Genomic DNA, 15,275 nt, shown 5'->3' with positions numbered 1-15,275 from the left:
CCCTGGTGGTAGCTTTTCTGAATTAAACCTCCGAAACGAGAAATGGCCATCCAGTACTTTACGCATGCGCTGTCGGCAGCGTTTTAAAACAAGTCTTGAGGAGGGAACATGAAGACACTCTGAAGTCTCACTCGAGTTGTGGTCGAGGTAAGCTTGAAACCCACCAGAACATGTTAATAAAAGCGGCTCTGGGCTAATGTGTTCTGCTACAACTTAGTCATAACACGCTGTTTTCCCTGCCGACACATTTTGTTGTGTAAAAGCAACCGGCTAACATTAGCCGGCTAGCTGGCTGTTATTGTTTTTCATGAGAACCAAAATGGAGGAGCTTGGCTGCTGCTGCCTGTGTCCTACAGAGCCACTCCCGAGTCCTTGTTGGAAGCCCTTGTTTTAAAATGTCTGCCCGACTACAGAAATGGAAGGTTAGGTTCCTTCAAAACTAAATATTTTGGTTCGGATTTACTGTATCGCAGACGTAACACAACTAAGCGTGAATTTGAAATCCGGGAAGAGATTTTTTTAAAGGATGCATTTTTAATCTGCCATTATTCTTTAGCTGGAGATTTTCTTGCAGATGTGCGTGTTTCCCTCCCGGCTCTCATAAAGCAGGCTGTCCGGTTAACAAACACCTGTATGTTGACTTCTGTATTTGCGTGTGCTTCTTCTTTTTTTGCAGCTGTTGCGTCCAGATGGGAAGTCGGTGTGAGGTTGCAGGATGAGAAGTGGCCGTGATCGCCATGACTCTGAGATCCAAACAATTTCCACAACCGGGTTTCAAACGTAAGGCTGACACGGAAGACTTCGGAGTGAACAGCGTGGGTCCTGCGAGCATCAAGAACGAGCCCTGTGACTTTGCTATAGATGTTCAGAACGTGCAACGACGGGAGATCCCAAGCAGATCCAAGGACTTAGATCAGAGTTTCATGACAAGCAAAGTTGCCCTAGCTGCCACAGCTCCAGAAACGGTTCAGGGAGACAAACCGCTGGGGATAACGTCCCCTGTCAGACCAATGGGGGGTGAGGGAACCCCAGTGAAAGGTAAACCCCTCTCTGTTGACAACATGGATAATCCTCAGATGGCAGTGAACAATAATCCAAAGGATGCCGGTGCTGAGGATAGCACAAGAGGGGTTGTGCCTGGAGTTCTGGGCACCGCTTCTATTGAACTGTCCTCCGAAGGAAAGTGGAGGAACATCAGGAAGACCCCTGCAAGTCCACATGCACAGGCTAACTGCCTCCGACAGATCCTCCTCCTGCAGCTGGACCTCATCGAACAGCAGCAGCAGCAGCTGCAATCCAAGGACAAGGAGATTGATGAGCTCAAGGCAGATAAAGAGACGGTGCGTTTAATGTTTTTATTTTTTTAAACCGCTTTGATGTGTCTTCTGTTCTCTTAAGTTGTATGTTTTCTTTAAAAAAAAATTCTATGCAGTTGCTTGCACGCATTGAGCGCATGGAGCGTCGTCTCCAGCTCACAAGGAAGGACACGCCGCGTGATAAGCGCCTTTTTCAGCCCCTGGAGCCGTGGACCCCTGACAAAGAGGACATGTGGGATCTGGACATAGAAGAGACTCCACAGCCCAACTCAGCCACTGCCCTTCCTTTCAGCCGAGGAGGCAAAGGTCAAAAGAGGTAAAATAAGCAGCACCAATCACTTCTCATGCTACTAACACCTGGGTTGGATGTTAAAAAAAAAATTGCTGGTTCGTTGCACACACAGGAAAACTTGCTTCGGAGATGCAAAGGTTCAGAAATCCCGGGGTAAAAGCGCAAAGCTCAGCCCCCAGAAGTCTGAGATGGAGCCTGGCTATCCCAACCAAAGAGAGCTGCGCAGTAAGGAAACCCCAGAGAAGTCGGTCCCAGCCAGGCCCGGGACAGAAAGGGACGCTTTGCTCCCCTGGAAAGAGGAGGCCGAGCTGAGCTGCCAGATGGAGGATCTGCCCTTCATGTCAACCACAGAGATGTATCTGTGTTGCTGGAACCAACCTCCTCTGTCCCCTCTACGTGAGACTTCCCCTAAAAAGGAGGAAGAGGTGGCCAGTGAGTGGACTCCTCATGTAGTACATGATATGCTGATTGTTTGTAAGCCTAACCTAAATCCCAACTTCAATCACTTTAGCAATCCACTCTGCTGAATTCACCGTCTATGAATAACTTCCTTCTCCCCTCTCCTTTTTCCTTCTTTTTCTACCCTTCCACCTGTCAGTTCCTTCTTGGAGGGAAAACCACATAGAGCCTTTGGAGGAGGATGCCTGTAATATCCCAGAGGTGAGAAAAATCAAAAAGGAAACCATTTTCAAAGCGTCCAGAAGCATTTCAGGTTTTAATGAAAATGTATGAACTTCTGTTCACTTCAAGCCGCTGGATGACGGCACGTTTCTGAAACGCCACGCGAAGCTGGAGCTGGACGAGAAGAGGAGGAAAAGGTACAATAATAAACTTATTAATGCAGTTTGGTGTTTAATTAACACTAAGTTATGCAGAAAGGGAATGTTTTTTTTTAATATATATACATATTTGAAATAAAGTGGATGTTCAAAAATGAAACTGAACTAAAACTGCAATGCAACATATTTCAAATTATTATTGCAATATGCAAAAAAAAAAATCTATCTTGATACCTTGACAACACTTGGATTTGCTGTCACTACAAACTGGTGTTGCTTTTTTTTTTACCTAATAAAACTTTTAGATAGAATTTTACAGTCATAATTCATTATTGATGAATTATTGTGGCAATTAACACTCCCACTGCAATATTGCCAGCACACACATTAAATATCCTGCAACCCTGATTTTTCTATTAAAAAATAAAATATTCAACCAGAAAACCTCAATCTGTTTGAAAAACTCATTCATGGATGTGTTTTGCGTTATCAAAACATAGTTAAACAATGTTTCAGTGGTCAATGTAGCGAATCAGCAGATGGATGTTTGGTTCAAATTTTCTGTGTGAATATGTCGCATTTTTAAATGCGACTGTAATGCATGTTGAATTTTCCTCTTTACCGTTTTCAGATGGGACATCCAGCGAATCAGAGAGCAGCGCGTGTTCCAGCGCCTACAGCAGCGCATGAACAGGAAGAAGACCGTCCAGGAGACCGAGCCCGAGCTGTCGTCCTTCTACCCCGAAACTGAAGACGGTACGACTGCAGGGTTCATCATCTAGTTTTGGAAGGGGGAAAAAAAGGGGACAAGTGTTGGAATTTATTTAAAATTCTAATTTCAATTCTTTTCTCTCATCTAGTTGAAGCTATAGTGATCACTCCGTTTTTGCCTGTGGTTGCATTTGGTCGGCCGCTGCCCAAACTCTCCCAGCAGTAAGTCTGCAGGTTTTGGTTCTTCTTTCTGCCACGCTGACCGTACACCTGTTTAAGAGCTATGTCAAAAAGATTTGATCAGATGGGATCTTTTTTTTGTATTACCAATACTAAACAGATTTTGTAGTATGAGGAAAATAATTTTTTCCTGGTTAAAAAGCTTGGAGACATTCAGGACTTGGCAAGATATTCACTCAGTGGATTAATCTTAAAATCCTAAATTATGAAGTCACCAAGTAGTATTTATTCCTGTATGAAATACTTGGTTTATTCATCTTTGAATGCTTCTTCAGAGCTCCCTGTAGGGAACTAAATCACATGCATTTTTCTCCTATTTTTATTTACATATATGTCGTTGGGGTTTTTATGTACTATGCAGGTCTTTCTGTGCTTAATTTCAATCCTAAAGAGCAGCTTTGAGACAATCTAACAATAGTAAAATAATATTTGCTATTATTTTTGATTTAACATTTTGATTTATCTTACTGATCTAGTATTTTTGTAGAATTTTTTTTTTAAATTTCATTAAATCTTTTTCTCTACTCCCAACATTAAATTGTGCTTTTTCAGCCTGGCTTTAAAGCAAAACCCCTGGAGAAATTAGAGAGGTTAATTACTTTGGCTGATTCCCTTCTACCTGAACAAGAATTGCAGAATGATTTAACAACAGAAGTTGCTCTGGTGCGTTGAACCGTTGGATTGAAAATGATTCGAATAAATTTTTCCCTCCAGGAACTTCGAGTTACCCTGGCTGGACGAGCGAAGCCGATGTCGCATCGAGGTGCCCAAGAAACACACGCCTCACCGGACCTGTCGGAAGTGAACGCCGGAACGCGACGACAGCGGAGCGGCACCATGACTGAATTTTGAAAAGGCCTGCAGTTCAGGGCGGGGCAGTCAGTAAATCGGTGTGTGCAACTTGCTGTTGTTTTCGGTCTGTGGGGCATGAAACCACAGACTGGTTTTCTCGCCTGCAGAAAACTGAAGAAAAAAAAAAAAAATGAGGCAAGATTACAGTCAACTTGATTGCAGCTGTTCATCCAAGAGTTCAGAGCATGTTTTTGTTCAAGCTGTGCCATTAGAAATCAGTTTTTATCACTCAAAGATGGCGTTTCAATCAGTTTCAAGGCATTTTGTTCTGGCAGAATGAGACGCCCGATCTTCAGCATGTTGGGGCGAAATATTAGTCACACAATGAGGAGCTTAAACTCTGTATTACAAGCAATACAGCCACATAATTATTGCTGTGAGTAGCTTTTCTCCATGCCTAAGTGGAAAAAAAAAAAAATCAAAATTCGATTGTATCGTGTTGCTCTTATTTTTTGCACACAAATTCAATAAGATTTTGTCAATGTTAACTGTGATATGGGAGTTTTGAACAAGCATGACTACATATTTAAAACAATCTCAGTACTTGAGCCGATTCAGTGTACGGAAACAGATCGTCTAGCTGAGAGGTTCGTTCACAAAAACAGAGGTGTGGAAATCGACGCACTTGGCTTTAAACTTAGGAATCTGTTCTCTGTTTTGTTCATTTTTCATGTGAGCTGCATGGACTGTTTACCTGTCGCAAAAAGAAGATGGTCGCATGGCTTCAGCCCAAGATGGGAGAATCTTTACTTCTCACTGGGTTACTAAAACTACTAAAAAATATATAGTTATTTTTGGAAGCATGGCGATTTGAATAGCAGTTATTTTCCTGCTTTAACAAGCTCTGCAGCCCAAACAGCTTCTTTTTTTTTTTTTTCTTTCTATTTCCAACTTTAAGACATGCTCGCGTTCAGCAAATATTAGGCAGGTTATGTGTATGCGTTGCTCTCCTGAGTTCGGAGATGTTTTAGATTTCTAAAAAGCTTTCTGCTGTAGTTCTAGCAACCTGTACGCTTCTCGACGCGCTCCGCCCGCTCTCCTCTCTGAGCTCCTCTCAATCACAGCGATGGATCTCTGCAGGCGTTCGCTCCACCTGTTCTGCAGCCTGCGCAGTTTGGAAATGCAAAATGTTTTTTTTTTTTTTTTTTTTTTTCTTGTCACTGTACATAGCTTTCAGAAACAAATGTACATAAAACATGGCTGTTATTTTTTTATTATTTAATGTTGGAAGTGTTCAGTACATTCAATATCGTTCTATGATTGTATGTTGACAAATTGACAGTTTTGAAGATATTTTTTTTGGAATAAAATTAATGTCTACGACACACATTTGTCTTTTGCAATATGTATAGCATTTCAGATCCATTCCTGCCCATAAGTGAATACAAATCACACATCTTTCAATTTAGAAATGTGACTTTCGTATTTGCCAGGACTTGGGGGGGAGAATATATTTGTATATATATTTGATGGGATAGACTATTCCCTATCCCATCATCAAATGTTTATTCCTTTTGGTCTTTCCTTCATTTTTTTTTACTTTGTCATATACGTAGTTCTTTCTTCCTTCATATCCAGCCTTCTTTCTTTTCACCCTTTCTTTGCTTTGTACTCTTTCCCAGATGTTCTTCCATTTTTTTTGTCTCCTCCATCTTTGTCTTTCTCACCCTCCGTTCTCCCTTTCTTGTGTTCTGCCTCTTTCCTTCTATCCTTCCTTTGTAGAGCTTTGTCTTTCTCCATTATTCTTCCGTCCGTCCGTCATTTGTTCATTGTGGTTTTTTAACTTTTTTTGTCAGTTTCTGTAGTTTTCTAGCAGCCACATGTGTTCACTTTTCCTACATCTTCATCATGCACACATCACGCCAAAATCAAGCGCAAGGTAGGGAGTGGTTAATCTGTCATCTAAGCAATGCTGCTATGATGCCATTTATTTTCTACATGCTTATCTGACAGGCTATGACTGTCTATATCTGAAGGAAGTTGCCTGGTAACATGTAAGTAAACTTTAAAAAAACATTGAAGTTCTGTCACTGGTTTATTTCCTTCCTAAGCACCAACTCTAATACAAATGTGCCAAATGCATGTGTGGTGACCCAGTAATGACATTGCAAAAGGAAAAGAGCTTTTTTGCGCCTGTGATCATCTCTGCTTTGTGGAAATAAATTGGTCGATGTTGGAAATGTTATTTATCCCAGGGTTATGGAACAACTGCAACCCCACAGGGAGTCAACAGCCAGACCACTTCTAACTTGAAGCCCTTCAAATTAGAAGTTATTTGTCTTATGTTAAACTTCTGTTGCCCACAGATAACCTTAAGAAAATCAAGAGACTTTTTACGGCTTAATCTATGATTTGTTTCTGAGTGCCAGAGCTAAATGGAGATGGTCTGACTGCAAATTGTGACTTGAAGTTACTTTTTAGGTGAAAATGCAACATGAAAAAGACAAACTCCAGACAGTCCCACAGTTTGAGTGCCATGACAGAGATATTCTTGGAATTACATTTTGACAGCTACTTTAGTGAACTAAACACAGGATTAGTACAGTTACGCCATGAAAAAGCTTCTGTAACCTAATTACAAGAACCCTTCATGTTAAAGTGCAAATCATGCAATTCCCCAGTCTGCTGCAGAGCGTCCAAAATGTATCAAATAATGAGATGTATTACACATGAAAACTGATCTATTCACAAGTCTTCTGGAAAAAAATGTTTATTGAATAAAGCCAAAATGAAGATTTCTCAAAAAAAAAACAAAAAAAAAAAAACACCACACCACAAACTCCTTAACATTTTGCAATAAGGACACTGCTGATCTCATAAACAAAAGTACAAGAATCGCCAGGAGTGTTTTCCAGAACATAGCCTTCTTTGTCAAATTTTAATAATCATCATCATAATAAACTATATTTCCTACTGGAACCTTCCACATTTAAAGAGAATAAAAATGCTGATAATGTTTTAATATTGGTGATAGAAAAGAACACCGAACCCACCTCATGTACAAAATGCGCCGACATTTCTAGATGTCAGTCATAAAATTTAGCCTTCTTTAACATCTCTAGACTTTTTTGGTTTTCCTTGAATATTCTGTAATTAGTGTTGATTTAAACCGTAAATACATCATGCTTTGAGAAATTAGTATGTACAGACAATGTGTGTCATTTGGCAGAGTCTGAATTGAATCGAAGAGGATTTTCTAGACCTATGAAGGACACAAGACCCGCGCAATGATAAGATACGTAGCACACACAGTAAATGAAAATACCTCAAACAGAAAGCCATACACCTCATGGAACAGCTTGCTCGCTGTTAACAGTCGGCCACTTTTGCCTCCAAAAGAATCTAGACACAGAGATTCGAGTGCGTTTGTATTGGTGACCCTCGCCAAAGTGCGCTTCTCTGACAGTTCTTGTGCATTTAGTCTCTCCGCAGGTTATTCAGACGCTCCTCCAGGTCCGCGTCCGCGTCGGCCAAGGCGGCCTGAGGCTCGGCCTTCTTTCCGCCGGCCACGGAGAGGCTTCCCCCGGTGCTGGGAAGATCTGCAATGAAAGCGCAGGGGGGGGGATTCAGCAAAACGCTGAGAAGGATATCGAGAGACGGGAGCTGCTGAAGATCGGAGGGTTTTCCTTACTTGACAGCTCATCAGACAGGTTGAGGCCGAGCTCATCCAGCACTTGGGAGACGATGGCGTCGCTGCATGAGAAGCGCACGTCAACAAACAAGATATTCACTGTGTTTTTCGACAGAGAGACTTTTTGTTCTGTTGACCCTTATTTCTGGCCTTATGCTAAGCTAACTAGCTGCTGAAAAGTTTCATATCCCTCACAAATAAGGATAATCCTTCAAAATGTCATGTTTCATTTAGTTCACCTCTCCTCTTCATCGTCCTCGTCCCCCATGGCGTCGTCGATGGCGTCGTTCATCATCTCTTCCTTCATATCCATCATCTCGCTCTGTTTCTCAAACTCCATCATGATCTTCTGAATCTGAGGGAGCTTCAGCTGTGGGAATGGGGGGGAAATGACATCATCCGAACAGGAAGGAGTGCTGTTAGCTTCCATCACAGAGAGCGCGGAGCACAGACCTGTCTGTTCATGGTGGCCATGGCCTTGGTGACGCCTTTCATCGCCTGTGCCATGCTGTTGTTAGACTTGAGTGTTTGGATCTTTAGGCTGACAGCCTGAATGTTGGCTTTCATCATGATGAACTTCTTGACGTAGCGTCGCGTGCGAACCAAATCCTTCGCCATGATCTTTACTGCGTCCTGTGGAGATTGGGACAACACAAAATTCCTTATAAAACAGAGCTATCCATTTTTTTGTTCTTTTTTACAAATTTATTCTGATCTATTCATCACAGCGTGTCCTAACCTTTACCTGGTTGCTCTTAAACTTTAAAAGTGTGTCGTGCTGTTAGTTTATGTGTTTACGGGCAAACAAATAGCTGGAGATTTTAGTTTTGCTGCAAGTAATGGATAAGCAAAAAGTAAATTATTTCACAGTATTTGTGCTGCCGATATGATGAACTGGTGCGTCTCTGCTTCCTTTTAGCTCACCATTTGTCCCTGTTTGGCCATCTTCTTTATGTCAGCAATGATCTTCTTCTCCTGCTGCTCCAGCTTCATTCGCTCTCGGTCCAGATCCCTCATGGCCCGGTTGAGCGCCCTCTGGTTCTGCCTCAGCATCTCCTCCGGGGTCTTCCTCTTCCCAAACAGGAACTCCATCTGTGTAATGAAAGCAAAGGTAAAAATATTCTAAAAACAAACAAAAAAAAAAAAAGTATGTTTAAAAAAAAAGTCAAATAATTGTTCATGTATGTCATCATTTCAAAAACTGTTTAAAAAAATAATAATTAGATAATATTTATTTAAGTGTGTAAATTATTATAACATACATACAAATTATAAAATGCATCAGCGACCCCACCCAATGACACTGATAAAATCCATAACAGGATCATGGAAAAATGTCATTAAATTGTTCAAATAATTGTGTGTGCATATTTGAACAAATAAGGAATTCAAGCATTTTAGAAAATTAATGAAGGATAAAATAATGACAGATAAATGTATCTATTTATGCTACGCACTTTTAACTGAATCTAAATTACCACATGTATAAATACTTACTTACCAACTTAATTAATAAATTATGGGACTGCATCCGGGATGAGATCACAGTTCTTTGTACACAATCAGGTGGAAAATTAAGTGAAACTTAAAGTAGTCTGGAATGTGCTGAGTCACTCATCACTTGACCTATGACATCATTACAACAATAAAAGTCTTTGTGGGCCAGATTTTATTTGCTATTCATTTTATTTGATATCCTAACAAAAGAAAGATTCATTGTACGTTGATGTGCTGCGAACCTTCAAAATAACTTTATCATGTTATCCAACAAAATGTCAAAAGATATTTAACCTTATGCACATGACAAGCTGCTGGTAGATGGCCAATTATAGTTTTGCACTTTTCTTTTTATATATCTAAAGAAAACATATTTCCTCACAGATAAATTTGTCTTTATTGTAGGAGTTTTCAGCCCACTGGCCGAAGGTGCAGCAACAGGTGTGGGAGGGGCAGTGCATCTTCACTCTATGCTCTAGACAGCCAGTGAAAACTCAAGCAGCTTCTTTGACATCTGGCTAAATGGACTTTAAACCAAATAAACAGTAAGACGGAAGTTTTCAGTAACTATAAAGAAAAAAAGCAAAAACTACTACAAGCAATGAAGGAAAGCATTTTCAGGTTTGTGAATTTTTGTGCTTACTGTAAAGAAAAGCCCCATTCAACAACATGGCGTTGTTCTGGTCTCCAACATGACCAGATAGTACGTTTATAAAGGGAATTAGTTTTTAAACTATGATGAAACTTTCAGATGTAGGTGAGGTAAAATAGATTTTTTCAGAGATCTCTGACTGAAACACGAGAATGAGACACTTTCAATCCTTTTGCCAGAAAAAAAGTCACACATTTAACGAAACATGACGTTATTTGGGATGTATCAGCTAATTATTCGGCTAGTTCAGTACAAGTAGATCTAAAATAAAAAAAAATTAAAAAGAGGGGGTTTCCACCTGAACATGAACTGTTCGTCATAAAAGGATCTTGTTTTAAGCGTCTTTAAGTGACTGTTCTTTTATATTTAGTACATTAGTAAGTTTAAGTGCCGGGCTGTAAATCTCTCAGATATTAGTTATGTGCCCAAAAGGCCTAAAGTCAGGTTTGAGCCCCGCTTGACTCGGTTCTGTTCCTGCCTGACCCGAACCACCGAACCCACCGGAGCCGAGACGAAGTCACACTTACCATAGACCACAGTTTTCGTCAAAGACAGGGAAACAGAAGGAAAACGGCGCCCAGAGGTTCTTCTCTGACTTCAAACAGACTCAGAAAATAAAGGCTTATTTGTTTTCCTTCCAACCGCTTCCGTGTTGCTACAGTTGCCCTTCCGGGAAGTGACGTAGCGTCGGAACAACGAGGAAGACGTCAGTTTTGCCGTTTCGTCATGTAGGTCAAGGTAAGCAAATTGCCGGAAGTTGATAGAAATAACTTTTACAATAAAAGTGTGAATTTAAATACACGCCCAAAAGTAAAAAAAAAAAAAAAAAGCAACAGATCCGGGTTTTGTGCGACCATGTTGATGTTGTTTGTAACAAATGTACATCGACAACAATAAAACACAGCTGGGTAAGAAAGTTTGAATTTCACACTCACTGTGATTCAATACACAAATATAACAGTAAAAAAAACAAAAGCAAAGTTAATTCTGCATGCACATTTACGAGCTGATGACGTCACAAGAAACGCAATGATTTGACGTCAAATAAAGAACAACATCAAAAAACACAGAAAAACATAATAAAATGGACATCCCAAAAGTATAAAGGAAAAATAGTTAATTAATTCATGATTTATAAATTTTTCCTTTAATCTGGGTTAAGAAGAGCTGTTTTATGCGTTTTCATCCAATGTATAGATTTTTTTTTCATCTTAAAAACTACTGACCCTCATTAATTTTTATGACATATCCACTCATTAATTGTGTTTCATTTTATTATATATATATATATATATATATATATATATATATATATATATATATATATATATATATATATATATATATATATATATAATAAAACCGTGCAAGATATTAAGTTCTCGTCCTATGTCATTATGTATTACATTTCATGGGATTCTTTTTTTCCGAATGCACAACTTCCAATGATGTCAGATTTGAAGAAATGTTTTGTTTCGCCTTTTTAACGATGTTCGTCGCGCTTTTATTTTGTTAGGTGAAACGTTTTGATATCCGGCGCTAACATCGTTTACTTGACTGAGCGTGATCCGCACATGTTCTGCAGTTCGCGTATGAGCTGCAGACGTTTCTTCTGCAGGAGAAAATACTCCAGTCTGAGAATGAACGGCGCTTCGTAAAGTGTCTGACCACGTGGAGTGATCCCAGGATTGCAGACGTTTTTTGGCGAGTTTCATTTGGACGGAATGTAATCGCATCTCGACCTCTTTGCAGCCATTTTAATCATGCGGCTCAGCAGCTCTGCCCGCCAGCACAAGTTTGTTTTTGACTGGTGCCGAAAACTGTCATCTACGGGGCCCCCAGCAGAGACTTCCCCCCTGAGCCCAGAGCACCGGAACCGGTACCCTTTGGTCAAAAGGCGCCATGGAGGCCCAAATTCCTCCATTGCTCCACATCGCCCTGCAGCAGCTGAAAGGACCGCGGACCGTAAGAGGTCATTCAAGGATAAATCCTCAAAGAAGGATCTCCCACCACCACTGAATCATGGGAGGGGGGGAGTCTTCAAGGTGTCGTCTGAGCTCAGGAGGTTGAGTCTGGAAGATTTCCCTGCAGACAAAGAGAGACAGCTGAGAACAAAGCAAGAAGATACAGCTGAAGTTGTCTTTGGCATTGCTCCCTGCCTCCTGGCTCTCACTCAGGGGAGAAGGAAGGTCTACCAATTGTTGGTTAAAGATGGCGAGGCCTCCCTGAGGGCCTCCGTCTTATCCGTATGTGAGGAAGCACGTCGGCGAGAGGTACCAGTCAGTCGGGTCAACAAGAAGAATCTGGACAAGATGTCCTCTGGAGGAGTACATCAGGGAGTATGTCTGCAAGCCAGTCCCCTGAACTTTCTCACCCTTGATTCTGAATCCGACACAAGTGGGCCTGGCATCCCTCTGTGGCTGGTCCTGGAAAGAATCCAGGACCCGATGAACCTGGGAGCCATCCTGCGCTCTGCTTATTTTCTCGGCGTGGACAGGGTGATCAGCACTCTTCGCCATAGCTGCCCGTTGTCTCCCGTGGTCAGCAAGGCCAGCTCGGGCGTCATGGAGGCCATGAGGGTGTATGGGTGTGACAGCCTGGAAGACATGTTGAGGACGAAGGTGAAACAGGGTTGGCAGGTGGTTGGGACAGTGGGAGGAGATCTGGAGGCGTCCCGCATTCCCGTTACCCCTTGTTCCGACTTTCAGGTGACCAGACCGACGATGCTGCTGATGGGAAGCGAGGGGGAAGGGCTCTCCGGGAAGCTCCTGTCCGTGTGCCAAACCCTGCTCACGATCCCAGCTGGAAGAGACTTGGCACCCGGCATTGAGTCTCTGAACGTCTCTGTGGCTGCAGGCATCATGCTGCACTCTCTGCTCACGAAGTCCAGATGTTTCTCGCAGAAGGAAAGCAGACCTTAATGCGCTGGTAAACAATGTCTGGCTGGAACCGGAAATTATGAAGCTGGTGATTTACTGGTATCATTATCAATAAAACCTTTTCCAAAAACTAAAAGCATCAGTGTATCTTAATATAATTCAGCTCTATACCATTGATGATACTTTCTCACCAACTTAAATCGAATCTGCAAAACTAGCAGCTTAATTAGTTCCATCAGAATTTTCTTCTTACATCTGAATGACTTGTATTAAGATTTATCAAGAATAAATGTGGGGGAGACTTACAGGTATTCACAACTTTTTTCGACAGCTTCACACAGAGCAAATAGCACATGGAAGTTAAAGTACACACGGTTTTCAAACCTTTTTTATGCTTGAAAACCTAAAATGTCACAGTCATCTGTACTTTCCTTCCATTGTTAATCCAGCTGCAAGTCTGCACCAGCTCTGCACATGTACAAAATAAATCACAGCCCAGTCTTTTTTTGTAAAACAGCTGAAGCTCAGTCAGATGGGATGGAGAGTCTCTGATTAAGTTTTGGATTTAGGTCTGGACTTTGGAGGTTTCTAACATTCATAATTTAAACTGTTCCTTTGCAGCCCCGACTCTTATCTTTAGGGTTGTTATTCTGCGTTAAGTTCAGCCTATGTCATAGTCTTTTTCTGCTTTTACCAGGCATCCTTTAAGAGTTTGCCTGTATTTAGATCCATCCATCAGCTCCCTATTTCCACAGCATGATGCTGACACTTTTTTTTTGTTTTCGGGATAGTATGCAGTTTTAGTTTTTCACCACACATTTTTATGTCTAATAGAAAAATGAATTCTTTGTTTTGAAATAGGAACATTTTTCTCCAACATTTGCAGTCTCCACCACTGCACTGTGGACATGCAGGGTGACATACATGAGATTACAGATCCCCTGAATTAAGTGGGATTTTCTTTTCTCAGTTTCCGTTCAACGATGGTACGGCAGTGAAAACTGCGGAGACTATGACTCCACAATTTACAGTTTAGATTCTCCTACCTAGACCTCTGCAGCTCGTCCAGAATGATCATGGAACTCTTTGCTCCTTCTCTAATTATCACCCTCATGGTCCAGTCAGTCGGTTCAGGGGAACGGTCACACCTCAGTAGGTGTGCAGTTGTGCCGCACTCTCTCCGTTTTTCAGCCGACGTCTGATCGCTGCTCCATGTGACGTTCAAAGCCTGTCTGCTGTGTTCCTTCGCCATGCTGTTTCTTCACCGAGGCCCTCTACCAAATCTCTGAGGCCTCCACAGAACAGCTGGACTTGAACTGAAGTTAGATTACACACAGATGAACTCTATTAACTAATTACTAATTTTGTGACTTTAGAAGGTTGGTATTTGTTTTACTTCTCTCGAAGGCCCATGCCAAGCTTCTTATTCGGTGAAAACGTATGTGATTTGCTAGTGTCTCAGCATGTTGCCTATTACATATAGTGAGTTTAAGAAAATTACTTACCGAAACGTTCTTTTAAATGGTGCTTAAAACCTTGACGTTCAAATCAAAAGTTTTCCTGCAGTAATTTGGTCACTGATTAAGTCGGTGACGTCTTTGTTCCAGTGGATGAATTTCGTTCTTAGAGAACTTCACTGGAGAGATTGGATGTTTTTATTGGAGGAAAAACGTGAGTCACGGCTCTGATTCATCCAGTACCCCAGAAATCTGCGATGATGTAGCTGCAAGCTCAGCACCATATCACCCCTTCAGTTGAATTTAATTTGAAACTGATGGGACCGTGTGAAGAGTTCAGACATGAGCTTATTTAAGGATAAATAAGGAAAAATTGAACTGCATATGCTGCATGAATCTTTACGCATTTGTATTTATGTTTAAATTACATCTTAAATTTTATGTAACCCAAACTGTTTTCACTTTTTTTTAACTCTTCATTGGCCTGCATTTGCACTGATTTTATTAGCGCTTAATATCTTTACTTTGCTGATTGGTTTTACAGATAATGCATGAACAAAATGTAGAATAAGGGCGAGAAGCAACCTCTGACCCAGCCTCAAGTCCGCATCCTTTAATTGATTTTCTTCTAGGATTGCTCTCCATTTAGGTCGATCCACTTCCAACTTCAGCCAGTTTTCTACCTTGTAGTATGTATTGTGTTCGGGGCGATGCACAGTGTTAGCTGTCCTCCAAACACCACGGCTGTGTTTAGCGTCGGCCTGATCTGATAAGAGTGTCCTCAGAAAATTCACCAATTTTCTGTGGTGAACAGAAAAATTTAACTTCTTATGTCGCTTTCTTCAACAATAGTTTTCTTCTGGCCACTTTTCCATAATGACAAGAATTGTAGAGAGTGCAATATAACCTTCATAACTTAAAATGGATTCCAGGACCTTCACCTGATGAAGAGTGAGCCATAAAAACAAG

The 15,275-nt window shown here is 41.2% G+C and overlaps 3 protein-coding genes across 5 annotated transcripts; 2 read left to right on the top strand and 1 right to left on the bottom strand.

Moving 5' to 3' along the window:
* The first annotated feature begins 49 nt into the window (after positions 1-49).
* On the top strand, positions 50-5,517 carry msl1b (MSL complex subunit 1b). 3 transcript variants are annotated; one of them, XM_055043006.1, is made up of 9 exons: positions 50-147; positions 677-1,340; positions 1,433-1,632; positions 1,721-2,040; positions 2,207-2,268; positions 2,359-2,426; positions 3,019-3,143; positions 3,248-3,320; positions 4,053-5,517. In XM_055043006.1, exons 2-9 carry the CDS (start codon positions 738-740, stop codon positions 4,141-4,143), a joined length of 1,542 nt encoding a protein of 513 aa, XP_054898981.1. In that variant the 5' UTR covers positions 50-147; positions 677-737; the 3' UTR covers positions 4,144-5,517. The 3 variants fall into 3 exon arrangements, with proteins under 3 accessions (XP_054898981.1, XP_054898979.1, XP_054898980.1); XM_055043004.1 differs by having other exon boundaries at positions 1,721-2,082; XM_055043005.1 differs by lacking the exon at positions 50-147 and adding an exon at positions 429-576 and having other exon boundaries at positions 1,721-2,082.
* A 1,184-nt stretch (positions 5,518-6,701) lies between these two features.
* Positions 6,702-10,645, bottom strand: chmp2a (charged multivesicular body protein 2A). Its single transcript, XM_055043007.1, has 6 exons — positions 10,498-10,645; positions 8,746-8,913; positions 8,275-8,454; positions 8,061-8,191; positions 7,822-7,883; positions 6,702-7,729 (listed from the first exon to the last, which is right to left on the bottom strand). The coding sequence occupies exons 1-6, from the start codon at positions 10,498-10,500 to the stop codon at positions 7,608-7,610; spliced, it is 666 nt and encodes a 221-aa protein (XP_054898982.1). The 5' UTR covers positions 10,501-10,645; the 3' UTR covers positions 6,702-7,607.
* An 878-nt stretch (positions 10,646-11,523) lies between these two features.
* Positions 11,524-12,961, top strand: mrm1 (mitochondrial rRNA methyltransferase 1 homolog (S. cerevisiae)). Its single transcript, XM_055042933.1, has 2 exons — positions 11,524-12,591; positions 12,679-12,961. The coding sequence occupies exons 1-2, from the start codon at positions 11,734-11,736 to the stop codon at positions 12,889-12,891; spliced, it is 1,071 nt and encodes a 356-aa protein (XP_054898908.1). The 5' UTR covers positions 11,524-11,733; the 3' UTR covers positions 12,892-12,961.
* Positions 12,962-15,275: the final 2,314 nt, after the last annotated feature.

This window comes from Poeciliopsis prolifica, unplaced genomic scaffold, assembly GCF_027474105.1.
Source record: "Poeciliopsis prolifica strain line A6 unplaced genomic scaffold, Auburn_PproV2 SCAFFOLD018, whole genome shotgun sequence".
Classification (NCBI taxonomy): domain Eukaryota; kingdom Metazoa; phylum Chordata; class Actinopteri; order Cyprinodontiformes; family Poeciliidae; genus Poeciliopsis; species Poeciliopsis prolifica.
The sequence above is the reverse complement of the archived record's forward strand: the minus strand, read 5'-3'. Positions and strand labels throughout refer to the sequence as shown.

Coding starts and splice junctions, on each gene's coding strand:
- chmp2a (XM_055043007.1), bottom strand. Junction 7,884..8,060: donor GAGGACGATGAAGAGGAGAG/GTGAACTAAATG, acceptor CTTCTCATGCAG/CGACGCCATCGTCTCCCAAG. Junction 7,730..7,821: donor CCTGTCTGATGAGCTGTCAA/GTAAGGAAAACC, acceptor CTTTCATTGCAG/ATCTTCCCAGCACCGGGGGA.
- mrm1 (XM_055042933.1), top strand. CDS start 11,734: ATGCGGCTCAGCAGCTCTGCCCGCCAGCACAAGTTTGTTTTTGACTGG. Junction 12,592..12,678: donor AAGACATGTTGAGGACGAAG/GTGAAACAGGGT, acceptor TCCGACTTTCAG/GTGACCAGACCGACGATGCT.
- msl1b (XM_055043004.1), top strand. CDS start 738: ATGACTCTGAGATCCAAACAATTTCCACAACCGGGTTTCAAACGTAAG. Junction 2,269..2,358: donor ATGCCTGTAATATCCCAGAG/GTGAGAAAAATC, acceptor GTTCACTTCAAG/CCGCTGGATGACGGCACGTT. Junction 3,321..4,052: donor CTGCCCAAACTCTCCCAGCA/GTAAGTCTGCAG, acceptor TTTTCCCTCCAG/GAACTTCGAGTTACCCTGGC.